Source organism: Petaurus breviceps, unplaced genomic scaffold (genome assembly GCF_028583685.1).
Source record: "Petaurus breviceps papuanus isolate PSGF00001 unplaced genomic scaffold, PetGlider_PUasm1.0 90750, whole genome shotgun sequence".
In the NCBI taxonomy this organism is placed as follows: domain Eukaryota; kingdom Metazoa; phylum Chordata; class Mammalia; order Diprotodontia; family Petauridae; genus Petaurus; species Petaurus breviceps.
Genome location: NW_027187335.1, coordinates 13,096,182 through 13,113,831, shown reverse-complemented (window position 1 = coordinate 13,113,831; position 17,650 = coordinate 13,096,182). Strand labels below are relative to the sequence as shown.

Genomic DNA, 17,650 nt, shown 5'->3' with positions numbered 1-17,650 from the left:
CCACCAAAACCACCACCTAAGCCACCACCAAAACCACCACCTAAGCCCCCACCAAAACCACCACCTAAGCCCCCACCAAAACCAACTCCACCTCCATAACCTCCACCAAGGCCTAGGGCCCCTCCAAAGCTGCTGCCACTGCTGAAGCCTCCACCATAGCCTCCCCCAGAGGAGAAGCGGGAGGTTGTGACTGACATGCCCCCAAAGCCTGAGCCCCCATAGGCACTAGGGGCTCTACAGGAGCCACCACCCAGTATGGAGACACGGCTGGAGCCACCTCCAACACCACAGGAGCCCTTCATGGAACTAGAAGAGGTAAACTGTCTGCTGCAGGAAGTCATGGTATCAAGAGAGAGAATGTGGTATTCAGAGAGACAGAGAGAGCTCAGAGAAGGTGCTCAGAGAGGCTCAGAGAGGATGAGAGCTGCTGCCTCAGAGACCCTGGGTTTTTTCTTTATAGGTTCACAGGAGGGTGGAGCTGGGCGCTTTCCATTCCCTTTGGCTGCCAACCCCACCTCCCCACCCCAGCCCCAGGTCTGCGCCAACAGGCTCCCTTAACTGCCCCGCCTCTTTTATGTCTCTGTCATTCTTTTCTGGAAACTCACTGCTAGTTTGGAGTGGTTTGGGGGGTGGGGTGGCTTAGGGTTTGGGGCTTTTTCTTTGGCTTTCTTACCCCACCAGGTGTGACTCACACTGGGGAGGTACGGGGCTGCAGGCTATACTTTCCCATCACTTCTGGGAATCCATAGGAATTCTTGAACCTGAGTCCAACTCCAGATCCCAGGAGAAGTGGAGACAGCAGCTGGACCTACTTATGAAGATAATGACCTGTCATTTTTCAATTAACTATATGGGTCTCTAAAGTCTACTTAGGTTTGTGAACACCTTCTTGAATAGAGAAAGCATACTTCCCAAAGTTGGGCAAATGCTGATCAGCAATGCCAGGACACCAGGGACTCAGAATCCCTCTAAAGAGCAAAGCAAAGAAGTCAAACACCTCTCCCACCACCACCAGCCTCAAGTTTAGAAACATTGTTCCTGCTGGGGGAATGTCTTATGTCTTCTCCGAGGTCTGGAGAGTGGACATTATATCCATCCTTAGGTTCTTTAGGGACCAGGCTCTCTTTTTCCCCAGGAGGAACAGTTGGTTCATTTATCCAGGGACTCCCCCTTTGGCCCGTGGAGTTTGTGTCCATGGGCTTTGGGGCTGACCTACTGGCCCTTTTCTTCAGGGGGACAGAACAGCAGCACCATGAATCTTTGGTGTCTCTATCCTCTAGTATGACATTGTGATGGGAAGTAAGAGAAATGCCTCTGCCCCCAACTCCAGTCCTATTCTGGTCCCTCAGAGCTTCTCACATGGTCTTATTATGTTTGAAGGGACATTCCCATGGTAGCCATCCAGTCCAGGAGCATGAATGAGTAACACCTCCAGATTCAACCCACTTTGATTTCATGTGACCTCCATATTTTAGTGAAAATTGGGGCAGGATGCAAGACTGTTAGCTCCAAGTAGGGAAACTGAGGCCCAGAGAGCACTTGACTTAAGATAGAACAGCCTGTCTATGCCAGTGTTAGGTGGAGAGTATCAGTCTCTTTTCTCTTGGCCATAGAGACACTATTTACTGATCTCTCAACTCCCTCAGAAGCTCTATGGCCTTTAACCCTAATGTGGGAGAGGGCAAGCCCAGAAATACTGTCAGATTAGCTTATTATGGCTTGATCCAATTCCTACAGACCTGGTCTGACTATACAGATAGGTAGAAAGTAAAGACCTCTGCGTTTGAGGCCAAGGAAATTATGGTAGGAGTTCAGAGCACCTGGGGAAGCAATGAGGAGAAGCTGGGTCCTTTGAGGAACCTGGGGACTTAGAAGGTGTTATTTACATGGTCACCATGGCAGGTGGTATCCAGTCCTTAGCTTGCCTGAGTTGGGATAATGCCAAAGGAATCAGGGCAGTGTCCCAGGAGTTGGTGATAACAGTATTTCTTTTCTTGGACTCTTCTAAATACAGATCCTCCTAGCCATAGAATGGAAAGCAGCTGGGTACAGCCCCTCCAACTGGCCCTCTCCTTTGCTCTCCCCCAGGGCCTCCATCATTGTTTCTTCCCTCCCTCCTCCACTCCCTCAGTCATTGAGTCTCAGGGTCCCTGGCAGGCATGTTGGGAGGAATGTGGTCGTGTCTGGGGCTGTCAGCAACTTCCCATTTCCCCAGACAGGCCCCAACAGCACAGTCCCTGCTCAAAGGCTGAACTGTCTCTTCCTGGGATCAACTGTTTGCAAAGGGAAGGATATAACTCCCTTCTTTATATCCCACCAGCAACCACCTCCCCCATTCTACCTGTGAAGCACACTGAAGGGGGAGGTGCAATCCTCCTAATCCCTGGAAACCCCTCCCCAGCCACTTTGCTTAGGTGTAAGAGATCAGAAAGGAGATGCTGAAGCTCCCGCCAAAATCTGTGGGGCTAGTCCCCCAATTCTGCAGGCACTTAGGGTTTGGGAGAATGTGAGTAACCTGGGCGTCCCACCGCACCCCACCCTTCACTGAGAGAGGCACTTGATCTTCTGCCAGAAAATAGATCCCCCAGCCCCAGGCCCAGCTCAGCAGTTTCCCCCACTGAAAAACACCTGGGCTTTTGGCTAAGAAATAGCTCCTTTTGCTGGGAGATGTTGCCCCTTTGGCTTCCAGAGGCCTCGGCTCATTGGGGGAAAATGTTATAAAGAAAGGAAAGTGAGGAAATATATATGGATGCAGAACCCAAGAATAGTCCTTAGGCACTAAGTTCAGTAACAGACCTCAGGCACTGAGTCCAAGAACAAACCCCCAAAAGGAGGGTCAAGGACTCAAGGACAGACCTCTGGCACTCAACCCTGAAACAGACAGCAGGCACCAGACCCCAAAACAGACCCAAGGCACTGCTCCAAAGGCAACTGCAGGCACTGGACCCAAGGACGGACCCCTGGCATTGACCCCAATGATCGCACCCAAACAAAACTTAAGCCTAGAACCCAAATAATCCATATTCCCAAAACAGCCACATCTGGCTAAAGAAGTCCTAACTTTTAGTCCTAACTCCCCAGCTCCAGTGTCTCAAGCCCCCGGTATTCAATATCTGAGCACAGAATCCCATAGGAATATCTGTGCGCTCAGCCTGTCACTTTCTCCCGGGCAGTTCTACAGTTGTCTCCAGTCTGAAATAATAATGAAGCGATTCTCTCTCTCCAACTTTCCTCTGTGAGAGGGCAAGAGACAAGGGACTGTGGGAGGTACTGTTGTTTGGTGTGTTCTCAGTTGCCAACCAGAGTCAGACCCAGCCATATGAGTAAAGAGGGCACAGTTTGGCAATCAACACCAGGTAGTGAGTAAGCAGTGTATGTTAGGACTGGGGCACAGTATTAAGGGCATATTCAGAGGAAAGAAGAGACATGGTCCCTACCCTCAAGGCACCCCCAGCTAGGTGGGGGAGACAGTTCCCTGCCCTTTGGAAGCCTCTAGTCCAATAGGAAAAACATAGGATCATAGATTTAAAGCTGGAAAGGTTCTTTGACAACATTCAGTCTAATCCCTTTATTTTACAGAGGCAAGAACTCAGGCCCAGAGAGGCTGTGATTTGCTCAAAGTCACACAGGGATCCCAGGTTTTCTGACTCCAAATCTATACCTTCTGCCACATCAGGGAGGGGAAAGATAGAGCCAAATGTCATAGAGCAAGTCTAAGGTAGAAGAGCCAGGCCTCTGACCTCTCATGGGTTATTGGGCTCCCTTACAGCTTGTGAAATGCAGTTGCCCGTCAGTGTTGCCACACCATACTCTCTCTTATAACCTCTGTGCAGAGTGAGACTCCTACTTGCTTCAGTCACTCACCTGTGCTCTTGTGGGGCAAGGCCCAGGAAGGAGTCCTGAGTTTATGTCAGCTTTTCCAAGGCCAGCAGTAAGAAGTAGCCAAATGAGCAGGGCATAGGGAAGAACCAGAAATGCAGCACGAGACAATAAAGAACAGGGAAGCATTCATCTAAACCTTGAGGATCCTTGGTTATTTTTGCTTCCCCTTCCTGTCAAAATGCCCTCTGTGGGCAAAGATTTATGTTGGGTACCCAGAAAGATACAATGAAAAGAAAAAAATACCATCTCAGTCTGGCTTCATGTCACTCCCCTGCTTAACAGCCTTCAGGGGCTCTCCAGTACCTGCAAGATAAAATCCAAGCTCAGCCTAACATTCAGGACCCTCCTCAGCCTAGCATTCTGGACCCTCTATACTGTGACCTCACCTGAACTAGCCAGCATTGTCTCTCACTGCTCTCCAACCAGAACAGAGGCAATGTGGTATAGCAAAAAGGATGATGAATCTGGAGCAAGGACCTGGGTTCAGCTCCTACCTCTGATGTTTACTACCTGTGTGACCTTGGGCAAGGAAGTCCTTCAGCTTCTCTGGGCCTCAGTTTCCTTATTTGTAAAAAGGAGTTAGACTAGAGATCTCTAAAGGCCCTTGCAACACTAAATCCTATAATCCTACAGCCACTCAACATGACATCACTACCTGAACGCTTTATGTGTCCCTATCATCTCCTCATCTGGGCTATAAGCTACATCTGTGTACCCCCTCTGTACCTGGCACAGGGTTTTGTGAATAGCTGGCATTCACAGGCATACTTACTGATGTGATTGTTCCTCATCTTCTGTAAAATAATAGATTTGGATTATTAGATGGCCATTTGATTTAATCTGATTATTTTCCTCCCAAGCAAATTGAAAGTACCTAAATCTTTTTTTTGTTTGTTTTTTAATTGACTCAATGCCTAGCACAGGGTCATACAGGTGATGATGAGAGCAATGGGTCATGGCAGATAGAGTACCAGCCTCAGAGTCAGGAAGGCTTGGGTTCAAATCCTCTGTCCAAGCTTCCATTTCCTCATCTGTAAAATGGGAGGCACCAATGATACCTCCCTCTGATGGATAGAGGGATGACCTTGGCATCAGGAAGGACTGGGTTCAGGTACTGCCAGTGACGTGCTCTAGGTATGTGATCATCAACAAGTCAATTACCTCCATGCTTCAGGTAAGACACCACTGGCTGCCTAGCCCTGATGACTGGAAGGCACTCCCCTCTCAGCTCTAACTCTCAGAATTCCTGGTCTCCTTCAAGATTCAGTCCATAGGGGCATCTAGGTGGCACAGTGAATAGAGCACCAACTCTGGAGTCAGGAGAACTTGAGTTCAAATCTGACCTCAGACACTTGACACACTTACTAGCTGTGTGACCTTGGGCAAGTCACTTTAACCCCAATTGCCTTGCCTTCCCCCCTCAAAAAAAAAAAAGATTCAGTCCATGGCCTACCTTCTATATAAAGCCTTTCCTCATCCCTACAACTGTTAGCAGGCAAAATCGGTGGCACAGTGAATAAGATACAGTACCTAGAGCAGGAAGACGAGTTCAAATTCAGTCTCAAACATTTAATAGCTGTGGTGCTATTCAGTAATTTTTTCAGTTGTGTCCAACTCTCCAACTCTCCATGACCCCATCTGAGGTTTTCTTGGCAGAGATACAGGAGTGGTTTGCCATTTTCTTCTCCAGCTCATTTTACAGATGAGGGACTAAGGCCAACAAGGTTAAATGACTTGCCCAGGGTCACACAGCTAGTAAGTGTCTGAGGCCAGATTTGAAATCAAGTTCATCTGATTCCAGGGCCAGCCCTCTATCCACTAAGACAATAGCTGTGTGACCCTGCACCAATCACTTAACCATTTTCTGCCTCAGTTTCCTCAACTGGGGCAAAAACAGCACCTACATCCTGGGGTTGTATTGAGGATAGAGTGAGACAATATTTGTAAAGTACTTAACACTGTTTCATGTACCCAGTAGGCACTCAGATGTTTTCTTCCTTCTTCACCCCTTAAATATATACCGATGTCCTCACTGATAGAATGTCAGCTCCTCAAGGGCATAAACTGTTTTACATTTTTCTTTGTATCCCCAGAACCTCAAAGAGTTCCTAGCACATAGTAGGGTCTTAACAAGTACCTACTGATTGGTTGATCTCTGTCCCCAGGTGTCCCTGGTCAGGATACTTTCTTAGCAACTTTGGAAATAGTTTTACCCCATGAGTGGGGAGGTCCCTGATGTAGGGGTGTCTGATGAACACTTGTAGATTAATAAATTAGTTGACAAATTGTAGCTGAGTAGTTCATCTGCTATTGATGGAGAGAGTTTTCACAATGGGAGTTAGTTCCCCAACTCCAGTGAAATCATAGATCAGGATCAAAAAAAAATGCCTAATTCAGAGGACTTTATGAGGCTCAAATAAGATATTGTAGGTAAAGGGATGTGAAAACTTTAAGGGACCATATGAATTCTAGTTATTATTTTTACTTAATAAAGATTGATTGAGTGAATGAATGTTGTAAGAGATATAGTCTCTATGGATAGAGCAGTAGGTCTAGAGTCAGGAAGACATGAGTTCAAATCCAGCCTCAGATACTTACTAGCTCTGTGACCCTGAGCAAGTCAATTAACCACTATTTGCCTCAATTTCCTCAACTGAAAAATGGGGATTATAAAAGCACCTACCTCCTACGGTTGTTATGAGAATCAAGTGAGATAAAAGTACTTAGCATTTTTATTTTTTCCCAATTACATGTAAAGACAATTTTTAACATTCATTCCAAATTTCCTCCCTCCATCCATCACCTCACCCCTCCTTCAGATGGTAAGCAATTTGGTACAGGGTTGCATGTGTAATTATGCAAAACATATTTCCATATTAATCATGTTGTGAAAGAAGACACAGACCAAAAGGAAAAAAACATGAAAAAAAAATTAAGTGAAAAATAGTATGCTTCAATCTGCATTCAGACTCCATCAGTTCTTTCTCTGGATGTGGAGAGCATTTTTCATCATGAGTCCTTTGGGATTGTCTTTGAATCATTATATTGCTGAGAATAGCTAAGTCATTCAATTGATCATCATACAATATTGCTGCTACTGTATACAATGTTCTCCTGGGTCTGCTCCCATCACTTTGCAACAATTCATGTTAAGTCTTTCCAGGTTTTTCTGAAATCAGCCTGCTTATCATTTCTTAACAGCACAATAGTATTCCACTACAATCATATACCACAACTTGTTCAGTCATTCCCCAGTTGATGGATATCCCCTCAATTTCCAATTCTTTGTCACTACAAAAAATAGCTGCCATAAAATATTTTTGTACAAATAGGTTCTTTTCCCTTTTTTTTAAATCTCCTTGGCATACAGACCTAGTAGTGGTATTGCTGGATCAAAGAATATACACAGTTTGATTGACCTTTGGGCATAGTTCCAAATTGCTCTATAGAATGATTGAATCAGTTTACAACTCCACCAATGATGCATTAATATACCAATTTTCCTACATCCAACATTTACCATTTTCCTTTTCTGTCATATTAGTCAATGTGATTGATGTGAGTTATTTTAACTTGCATTTGTTTAATCAATAATGATGTAAAACATTTTTCATATGACTACACATAGTTTTGATTTCTTTATCCAAAAACTGACTGTTCATATCCTTTGACAATTTGTTAATTTGTTGTGCAGAGAATAAGAGTGAGCTGAGGCCTAGGTTCAAGGCAAATTTAGGTGTGGGTTTATTGATTCAGTGCACCACTGCCTGGAGTATAAACTCAAATCAGGCAGCCCCAAATTGGGGTACACACAGTGCTTATAAAGGCTAAAACCACAAAAACCACAATTGAGGAGGGGAGCTAGCATAAGCAATGATGCACAAAAGCCAAGAATTGTCATTGGCTAGGTCTATAGCTCAGGGCTAATTTGAGCAAGGGTACAAGGGTGCAATTTTTCCTGAAACAAGGGAGTCCCTCCCAGAACAGGGTGGAGGGTACAGGGTAGAGGGTCGATGGGTAATGGGGAGAGGCTAGGGGTCATGTTCTAGGTAAAGGGTGTGGGGACCCTGCTTGGTCAGCAGGAATAGAATAGGGTGGTCTCTTCTTAAGATAAACTTGTGCCATAACCCCGGGACTATGCCTTGGGCTGTTTCAAGCTATTACAAGGTATAGGATAGAGACAAAGACAAATATATATATAAAGGGGCTTAATGGTGGGCTTCAAATCAGGAGATGGGTAATTTGGGTTTGGGCACAACAAATTCAGGAATGACTTGTGTTATTATAAATTTGACTCAGCACTCTATATATTTGAGAAATGAGGCCTTTATCAGAGACACTTGCTACAAAAATTATTTCCCAACTTTCTGCTTTCCTTCTACTCTTGTCTGTATTGGTTTTATTTGTGCAAAACCTTTTTTTTTAAGCAATTGGGGTTAAGTAACTTGCTCAAGGTTACACAGCCAGTTATTTCTGGGTGTGGTGCTAAGTATCTGAGCCCGGATTCGATCCCCAGGTCATCCCAACACTGGGGCCGATGCTCTCACTCGCTGAGCCACCTGGCTGCCCCAAAACCTTTTTTAATTTAATATAATCCAACTTATCCATTTTACCTCTAGTAATGCCCTCTATTTCTCATTTGGTCCAAAATTCTTCCCTTATCCATAGATTGACAAGTAAACTATTCTTTGCTCTCCTGATTTGCTTATGGTATCACTCTTTATGTCTAAATCATGTACCCATTTTTACCTTATCTCAGTATACAGTGTGAGATGTTGTCTATACCTAGTTTCTACCATGTTGTTTTTCAGTTTTCCTAGCAGCACATAATAGACTCTCAATAAATTCTTTTTCCTTCCCCTTTCCCTTCTCATGTAATCCCCATTGTGATAGAAGAGACAGTCTATGTCAGGGGTGGGGAATCTGTGACCTCAAGGTCACATGTGGTCCTCTAGGTCCTTAAGTGTAGCCCTTTGACTGCATCCAAACTTCAACCTAGAGGGTCACATGTGGCCTCAAAGCCACAAGTTCCCCACACCTGGTATGTCCACACCTAGTGGTGGAAATATAGTCCCTGCCCTCAGGGAAGTCCCAATCTAGTGGGAACATAAAAGAAACAGACAGAAAGACAGAAAAACAAATGCCAAGGAACTCAATGAAAACTGATGGTGAACCCAAAGGGGACAGTCAAAGAGCTCTCAGAGTGGGGTAGAGTTCCTCAGAAAACATGTATGGGAGAAGGTGTGTTCTAAGTCAGGTTTTGAAATTAAGAGGGCCATAGGTAGGTGGAGATGAAGAGAGAAGACATATCCAATTCCTGGTCAGGGGCATGTTGTGTTTGAATTCACCAAGGCAGTGAAGTGTGCAGGACAGTCAGCAAATGAGACTGGCTAAGCCTCAGAAGATCTATCAGGAAGTAATGAGGGTTGAGTTTGGCAAGACCTGAAATATGCCTATGGCTGGAGAAGGGGCAGGCGGGGTCCAGAAGAAGGAGAAGTGATTAAAAATTAAAGTGCTTTCCCACACTTACATACGCCTCCTCCTGATTCCTATAATATGCCCCATCAGTTTTGGAGGCTTGGGGGGGGGGGGGGGAGCAGGGAAGGATAAAGAAAATGAAAGGCAAGAGAGAAGGAAGGAAGAAAGGTATAAGGAAAGAGGAAAGGGAGAAGAATGAAAGGGGGATAAGGGAAGAAAAAAGGGAAATAGGAAGAAAGAATGGGGTTAAATGAGATTGAAGAAAATGAAGAGGGAAGTAGTAAGAGTAAGAAGAAAAAGAAATGGGAAGGAGAAAAGGAAAGGAGGAAAGAAAGAATGAAAGGGAGATAGAGAAAGAGAAGTAGTAAAAGAAGAGACATGGTAGGAGGGGGAGAAGAAAAAATCATAAGATTATAGATTTGAAATGGGAGGGACCTTAAAAGCAACCAAGTCCAACCCTCTCATTTTACAGAAAAAGAAAATGAGACGTACAGAAATTAAGCAACTTGCCTGGGATCACACAATTTCTGAGGTTACATTCGAACTCAGTTCTCCCTGAACCCAAGTCCAGGGCTCTCTCCCCTATCCCACCTGGAAAGGGAAGAAGAGGGGAAGAGGCGAAAGAGCAACCAAACCTGTGGCTATCTGCCATCACTCTGCGTAATCAGGCTTGAAGAACATTTCCTATGATTCTTTAGTGCCCTGGGAATATGCCATCCCATCTCATTATTGTCCTTAACTATGCCCCCAGACTGTCTCTACTGCTATTTAGCTGGGTGGGCAGTGATCTCTCTTCTCCCTTTCAGAGCCAAGCACCACTGAGTTCTAAGCAAGGATTCAGTAACAACTGGGGGAAGCATAAAGTTTACATCATCTTCACGGCAACATGATACAACATGTATCTAGCAGGCAAATGTAGCATAAAGATTGCTAGATGTTGGGTTTGAATCACTTCTGATATGATGAATGGTTGTCTCACCATGAGAAAAATCATTTAATCTTTCTGAGCCTCATTGTCCTCAAACTGAAAAAACGGGAATAATAACATTTACCCTGCTTCCCTCAGTGTTATTATCAGGAAAGAACTTTGCAAATTTGAAAAACAATGTGAGTTGGGGCGGCTAGGTGGCACAGTGAATAGAGTATTGGCCCTGGAGTCAGGAGGACCTTAGTTCAAATCTGGCCTCAGACACTTAACACTTACTAGTCTTGGGACCTTGGGCAAGTCACTTAACCCCAATTGCCCTGCCTTCCCCCCTCAAAAAAAAAAAGCAATATTAGTTAATATTACACAATGGTAAAGCAAAAAATCCGTAGTGCTCAAAATTAACAGAACAGTATGGCTGACTAGTGGTAAGCTTCCCCAGAAGGCTAGGCCACCATCTTTGACTAGGAAATATAATAACAACAATAATAAAAAACTAACATTTATATAATGTTAACTATGTACCAAGCACTATGCTCAGTAGTTTACAAATGTTATCTCATTTGACCTTCACAACAGCACTGGAAGGTAGGTGATATTATCTCCATTTCACAGCTGAGGACACTGAGGCAAATGGAAGTCAAGTGTCTTACCCAGGGTCACATAGACTTATGTCTAACCTCTGGATTTCAATGACTCTAGAGAAGAGAGTGAGATTGATGACTCTGCACAGCTCTGCCTCACTTAAATCCAATTCATACACAATGTAAGACATCAACCTTATGTTGTCATTGGTCCTCTTTGAGAAGAGAGGACAAACAGCTACAATAGATGGTTAAGTGTCAGAGGCTAGATTTGAACTCAGTTCTGTCCTGACTCCAGCCCCTGTGGTCTGCGCACTATGGCACCACCTAGCAGCCTCAATGGGTCTTCATCCCCAGCTCCCATGGCCGTGTGAGGATTGGTAAAAGGAACAGAGGTTACTTAGGCATAGGGAGAAAATGATGGTTATGAACATATGACTCCAGGGGCATGAAAGCTGACTTCAAGAATTTTAAAGGCCATTTCACGTAAGAGGGAATAGGCTTATTCTGCTTGGTCACAGAGGGCAGAAGTATGAAGAATGGGGGCAAGTTTCAGGAGCAAATTGAGGCTTGATGTTAGGAGAAAAAAAAGAACTCTCAGAAGGGGGAATGAGGTGCCTTACAACAATAGCATCAAGTATTTGCATCACACTTTAAAACTGAGAAAGCATTTTACAAAGTTTTCATTTGATCTTCACAACTCTGTGAAGCAGGTGCTATTCCTATTTTACAGATAAGGAAACTTCCAGGTTTGAGATCCCAAGATTTTATAGTTGTTGACCTGGCACATTCCAAGCAAGTCTTAGTTTCTACAAGCACTTACTCCTTTAATGCTCTCCCTATACACCTTCCAGATCCTTGGTAAGGTCACAATTAGTGCCCCATTCCCAGCCAATCTATAATAATAAACACCATATTGTATATATAATATACTCTATAATTATCATATTTAATAACATATTCTATAATTATTATACACAATAACATGTATTCTAGAAATGTTACACATAGCATCTCTTCCATAATTATACAACATATATGATGTTACATACATTATAATATATTCCATAATTATATATAGCAACATATATGTAGTTACACATAATGTAGTACTGTACTTTGATTAATGAGAGCAAGACTCAAGTAATAATTTTAGAATGGACCCTTTATTAAAAAGTCCATGTGGCTGATCAGGCCATGTGGTGAACTGAGCAGGCACCACCCACCCATGTCTCAGGTACAGCAATAGCAGTAGCAGCCAGCAACAGCCCCAATCTGGGGCAGAACCTTAGCCTATAAAGGGGCCTTACGTAAGCAGTGATTGGTCAGTACACACCTTGAAATTCCCCCATAAACCCACCCACTTCTATGCAGGTGAGCTGACTGGGGAAAGGAGGGCAGAGACCCAGTGGGGAAGGGCAGAGCTGACCTGGCAGTCTGCTCACTTCCTAGGGGGAAGAGGGGTTGTGGGGAAAACCAGGCACAACGATATTATATAATATCCTATTATATATAATAACATATGTTCATAATCATTATATATAATAGCATATGCTTTGTATTCCATAAACATATTCTATATTCTGTTCTATATAATAACATGTATCACATATTCTGTAATTATTATATATAATAAAATGCATACTATAGTTACTATTATATAATACTATAGTGTATTCTATAGTGTATATAATGTATATGATATATTCTGCAATCATATGACATATCGTGTTTATTCTATAAGGATTATTATATATAGTATATTCTATAATTATTCTGTGATTACGTATCATATATATTCTACAATGATTATCATATATAATAACAATCATGATAATTGCTAAGGTTTATATAGTACTTTCAGGTTTGCAAACCTCTCAGTCCTGGACTACAGACTGTTATGCGGTCACTATAATGATACTTCTCTTCTCACTTTCCCTACTCTCTTACTGTGCTCCTACCAACATGGCACCACAGAAATCTGTGAACAACACATCAGTTATTAAAAGCTATGTCTGTTACCATATGTACCCCTCCCCACTAAAGTTCACAAAAGAAAACCCATTTCTGGACAGTTTGGAACATAAATAAAGCCAAAGGGGAAAGGACTGGTTATTCAAGCCTCAGAGTTCAGGATAAACATGATGTTTGAAGGTCATGCCAGGAAGAGATTGGAGGATAGAGAGACTAGAGGAGAGGGACCAACCAGCAAACAGCTGCAGTTGTTTCCCTATAAAGTTCTGACAGTCAGAACTAGAGCAGCAACTATGGGAATGGGAAGAAAAGGGTGGATTTATTCTCATTTAGACCTAGGGAGGAAGTAAGCTTTCATGAGATCTGATTGCTCATTTTTCCCCCTCTCTATAAAGTAGGGAAGTGAGTCCCAGAGAGGGTCTGTGATTAGCACCAGCCACATTAGTAAGAGAGCCAGAAACAGAGCTCAGGGGCTTGACCCCTCTAGTTCCCTCAAATTCCAGTATCTTCGTGCCCATCTGATTCTTGTGGACTTATAGTGACTCCTTATTTCATGTTAGAGGTAATGCATCATAGAACCATAGACTTCATCATAGAACCATAGACTTCTGCAGCTCAGAAAGACCTTTGAGATCTAGTTCAATAGCTCAAAAGAAATGTGAGGTGTATAAATTTAGAACCATCTCCTCCCCAAATGTTCGTTCACGTGGACTATTTGTGCCCAACCTGTGGTAGAGTCTTCCGAACCCCTATTGGTCTGATCATCCACAGTCAGACACACCATACCTTGACTGCAGCATAGTGATGTAATTTTGGTCCTCTCCAAGAACAAAGGACAACTAACCTACCAACAGAGGAGGAAACTGAGATCCAGAGAAAATGGATTGCCTAAGATCATAGTGAGCTCTTCATCTTTGATCTGGTTCTTTCCCCTCTACTCCATGTCAGAAGACTAATTAATTCTATATTTTAGATACATTTATTAATATAATCGGTTTTTATATCAGGTCCATTTATTAACATATCTCTCCCTTCACTGCCTCCCAGAGGGAGGAAAAAAGTCAGTAAGACTAACCAAGACATCAAAAAAAAAAAATTTGACATTATATTCAACATTCCATACCTATAGCACCCCACCCCCAACCTTCCCAAAGAAAAGTGGGGATGTGTCTTCCCATATCTCTACAGAAATGCTTGAGTCTCGTTTCCCATTGAGATGTTTATATCCTCCAATCCATGTGATCCGAAAGAAAAATGCATTCACATTACACTTTAGGTCCTTTTACTGGCAAGAAATAGAAAGATAAACAAGGTATTGAAATTCCAGACCTGTCTACCTAGGGGGCCAGCTGCTTTTCTCCCCTCCAGGCTGGTTTCCAAGTCCTCAATACCTTAATGATACTCTGTTTTGCGATGTTCTCTCCCTCTAACACGCACCCATCAGGGAGTCAGCAGGGAAAATTATGGATATACCAGTGATGGGGAAGGAGATGCTGGGCCCCACTTGTACTTCAGCAGGACTGAAGGTTGGAAAGGATAAAAGATGGAGACATTAAAGTGGAAAGTCGTTCAAATTTAAAAGACATATTCCATACCTGAGTATAAATTTTGACTGCTGAAACCCACAAGGTATCCTGGGGTTTATGGGCTAGATTTCTTCTTTAAGGCCCATGCCTTAAACCCAATCACCCTGGCTTTCACTGATTGGACAACAAATCCAACCAAAGCCTCATTTGGTCATTGTTTGGGCTCTGATGTTTCAGAGTGAGTGTAAATAGAGATTATTTCTATTTTGAGGAGAAACCCTGAGAGTTTTCCCCTCCCAGATTGATTTTTTTTTAACTAGGTAAAAGAAGCCATTCTTTGCCTTATTTCTCACCTAGCCTTAATCACTGAATGGGTGATGCCTCAGACAAACTGAGACATGGGAAAGACCTTAGCTTAAAAAGATCAAGGACTCCTACCACATCTGGGGCCATCTCTACTCATCATGATCTCCGTCTTACCATTGGACCCAGATGGCTCCAGAGGAGAGGGTGAGACTGGTGACTTTGCATAGCCCTGCCTCACTTAAATTCAGTTCACTTTCAAGTCATGACATCACCTTCCTGATTGACCTGAAGAAGGACAAACAATAACAAAAATTTTCAATCACGTCCAGTGCTTCATGATCCTGTGGACCATACTGTCCATGGGTTTTTCTTGGCAAAGATACTGAAATGGTTTGCCATTTTCTTCTCCGGTGGATCAAGGCAGATAGAAGTTAAGGAATTTGCTCAAGGTCACACAGCTAGTAAGTGTCTGAGACAGGATTTTAACTCAGGTCTTCTTGACTCTGGTCCAGTGTTCTATTCACTGAACCATCTAATTACCCCTTAAATAGAGCTTAGTTATAGCTAATGGTTAGGTCTCTCCAAAAACAGTTAACAGATGTCCTTTCTAAACAAGTTACTAAATATACAAAGTAGTAAATGTCAGGTATAAGGTAGCTAGCTATTCATTTCCTCTACCACAAAAGAAATACTTAAATACAAAAGGCTAATAAGAGCATATTGATGAATACTTAAAATATGAAGAATAACCTTTTGTTGTTCAGTCATTTCTGTCATGCCCAACTCTTTGTGACCCCATTTGGAATTTTCTTGGCAAAAATGCTGGACTGGTTTGTCATTTCCTTCTCCAGCTCATTTTACAGATTAGGAAACTGAGGCAAAAAGGGTGAAGTGACTTGCCCAGGGTCACACATCTAGTAAGTGTCTGAAACCTGATTTGAACTCAGGAAGATGAGTGTTCTTGACTACAGGCCCAGCACTCTATCCATTGCAATACTTTACTGCCCTAAAGAATAACCTATCATGCTTATTATATACTCTCCTGGGAGACAGGAAAGACTTCCAGAATACTTATGGGACTAATGAACAGCTGTTTCACATTCATCTCAGATATGTATTGTCTGAGCAGCAACACAAGGTCCATCTCTTCTGACCAGCCAGGCTCATTTAACTCACTGTCCTGGCAATGGTCGTCTTCTTCTTCAAGACATATGTAGCTACAAAAAGTACCTCCCACTGGCCAAGCAGCACACAGATCTCCCAATGACTCTGGACCTCTTGGGCTCAGGAAGGAGCCATCAAAGCTAGGAACATTCATCTCAGGATTCAAGTTCAGTCACCTATGTTCAGAGAAAGGAATGCAAAGCAGACAAAGCAGCTGGTGACTTGAAATGCAATCTCAAACTCCTTGGGAAAGGACAGACACTCTTACTGACATGTTCATGTAATTACCATAGCTGCTACCAAGCAGGAGAAAGAGCAGAAAAATCTCTTCCCTTCCACTAAAATCCAAGGATAAACTATAGAGAAATAGAGATATGTATAGGTGTAGAGATGCATATATAAAACACTCTCCAGTGTCAGACTGGTGACAGCTCAATTTAAAATATTCCACATAACTTCAAGTCTTCAGATTTAGTTTGATCCACAATCCTCCCTATGCCTGGAGTATTTGGCTCCCTCCCAGGTCCCCAAAATGAAAAGGTATTTTTCATACCAGAAACTCCCCAAGCCAATTTAGAATTGGCCTACCTGGATATTTTACATCAAGTTCATTCATTAATTCTACAAACTTTATAAGGTTCACTCTCAGCCAATCAGAAAGCCTCCTGATCATAGAGGCTTCTATGTCCCACCCACATTCCAAGGTAATCTCTTTGGGAACAGGATCTAAAATCCCAGAGTCCTTAATTTGGAAGGGACCTAGGCGGTTTTCTAGTTCAAACAATACCTGAATCAAAATGTCTCCATTTAATGCAAGCAGTGACAGGAAGCTCACTAACCCACAAGATAATCCAGTCTATTTCTATATAGCTCTAATTATTAGGAAATTTTTCCTTGTGTTGAGTCAAAAATCTTTTTCTATCTGTTTCTTCCTTCTTTGGTTTGCAACCAACTGTCTTTAACCATGCCTTTCTCTTCAGATACACTTACACTCTGCCACCTCTTTAAGAGAATATATGCCGTTTGACTACTTGCAGATTATAATCTGATTATTGAACACATTTGTTTAATTTTTTATTTATATAAAGTTTATATTAAAATTTGTGATTCTTTTTAAAGAACATTTGCATGTTTTTAAAGACATTTTGAATAATCAGCTTTCATCACTTGTGTTTAGCATGTTTTTTCCCTCTTCAAGTACATTCATTTTAACAAAAGTCTTTTATTTTTATAATGTGTAATGAGAGTTGGATTGGAGCATATGTAACCACGTATCTCTCTGCCTGGAGCCAAAGGTATGAGTGCCCAGTTCCTTGGGAAGGGCTCCCCATGACTATATCTTTGTAACCCTCCACCCAGGACTCCCACATTCAGGACTTACATGGACTGATTTAGACATGTCTCTTATTTCTAATGACATCCTCCATTCCTTCAGGAGTCCTCTATTTATCATGCCTCCACAACCCTTGGTGTATTTCCTGTTATTCCTGTGTGTTTGGGCAGCTCTACGATAAATCTTATTGAATCCCCTCTGTTTTCTGAGTGACAAAGGATACAGCAGTAACCCTCCCCTCTGACCAAAAGGACGATGCTATATGAAGAACTAGCTAATACATTTTCCATTTTCCCCATCACCTCAAAAGAAGGAGGAAAAGGAGAAAGGAAAGAAGGAAGAAGAAAAAGAAGGAAGAAGAAGGAAGAAGAAGAAGAAGAAGAAGAAGAAGAAGAAGAAGAAGAAGAAGAAGAAGAAGAAGAAGAAGAAGAAGAAGAAGAAGAAGAAGGAGGAGGAGGAGGAGGAGGAGGAGGAGGAG

General features: G+C 42.7%; 1 protein-coding gene across 12 annotated transcripts in view; it reads right to left on the bottom strand.

Moving 5' to 3' along the window:
* LOC138146002 (keratin, type I cytoskeletal 14) overlaps positions 1-17,650 on the bottom strand; it is a 30,251-nt gene that overhangs the window by 5,505 nt on the left and 7,096 nt on the right. For 3 of the 12 annotated variants that reach the window (XM_069067723.1, XM_069067725.1, XM_069067727.1), the window contains exon 1: positions 17-458. The exons of 2 other annotated variants lie outside the window; for them this stretch is intronic. In XM_069067723.1, coding sequence (XP_068923824.1) covers positions 17-341 — 325 coding nt within the window. In that variant the 5' untranslated portion in view covers positions 342-458. Of the gene's footprint in view, positions 459-17,650 lie in introns of those variants that run through there. 7 more of the 12 variants (XM_069067724.1, XM_069067728.1, XM_069067730.1 and 4 more) reach the window with 3 other exon arrangements.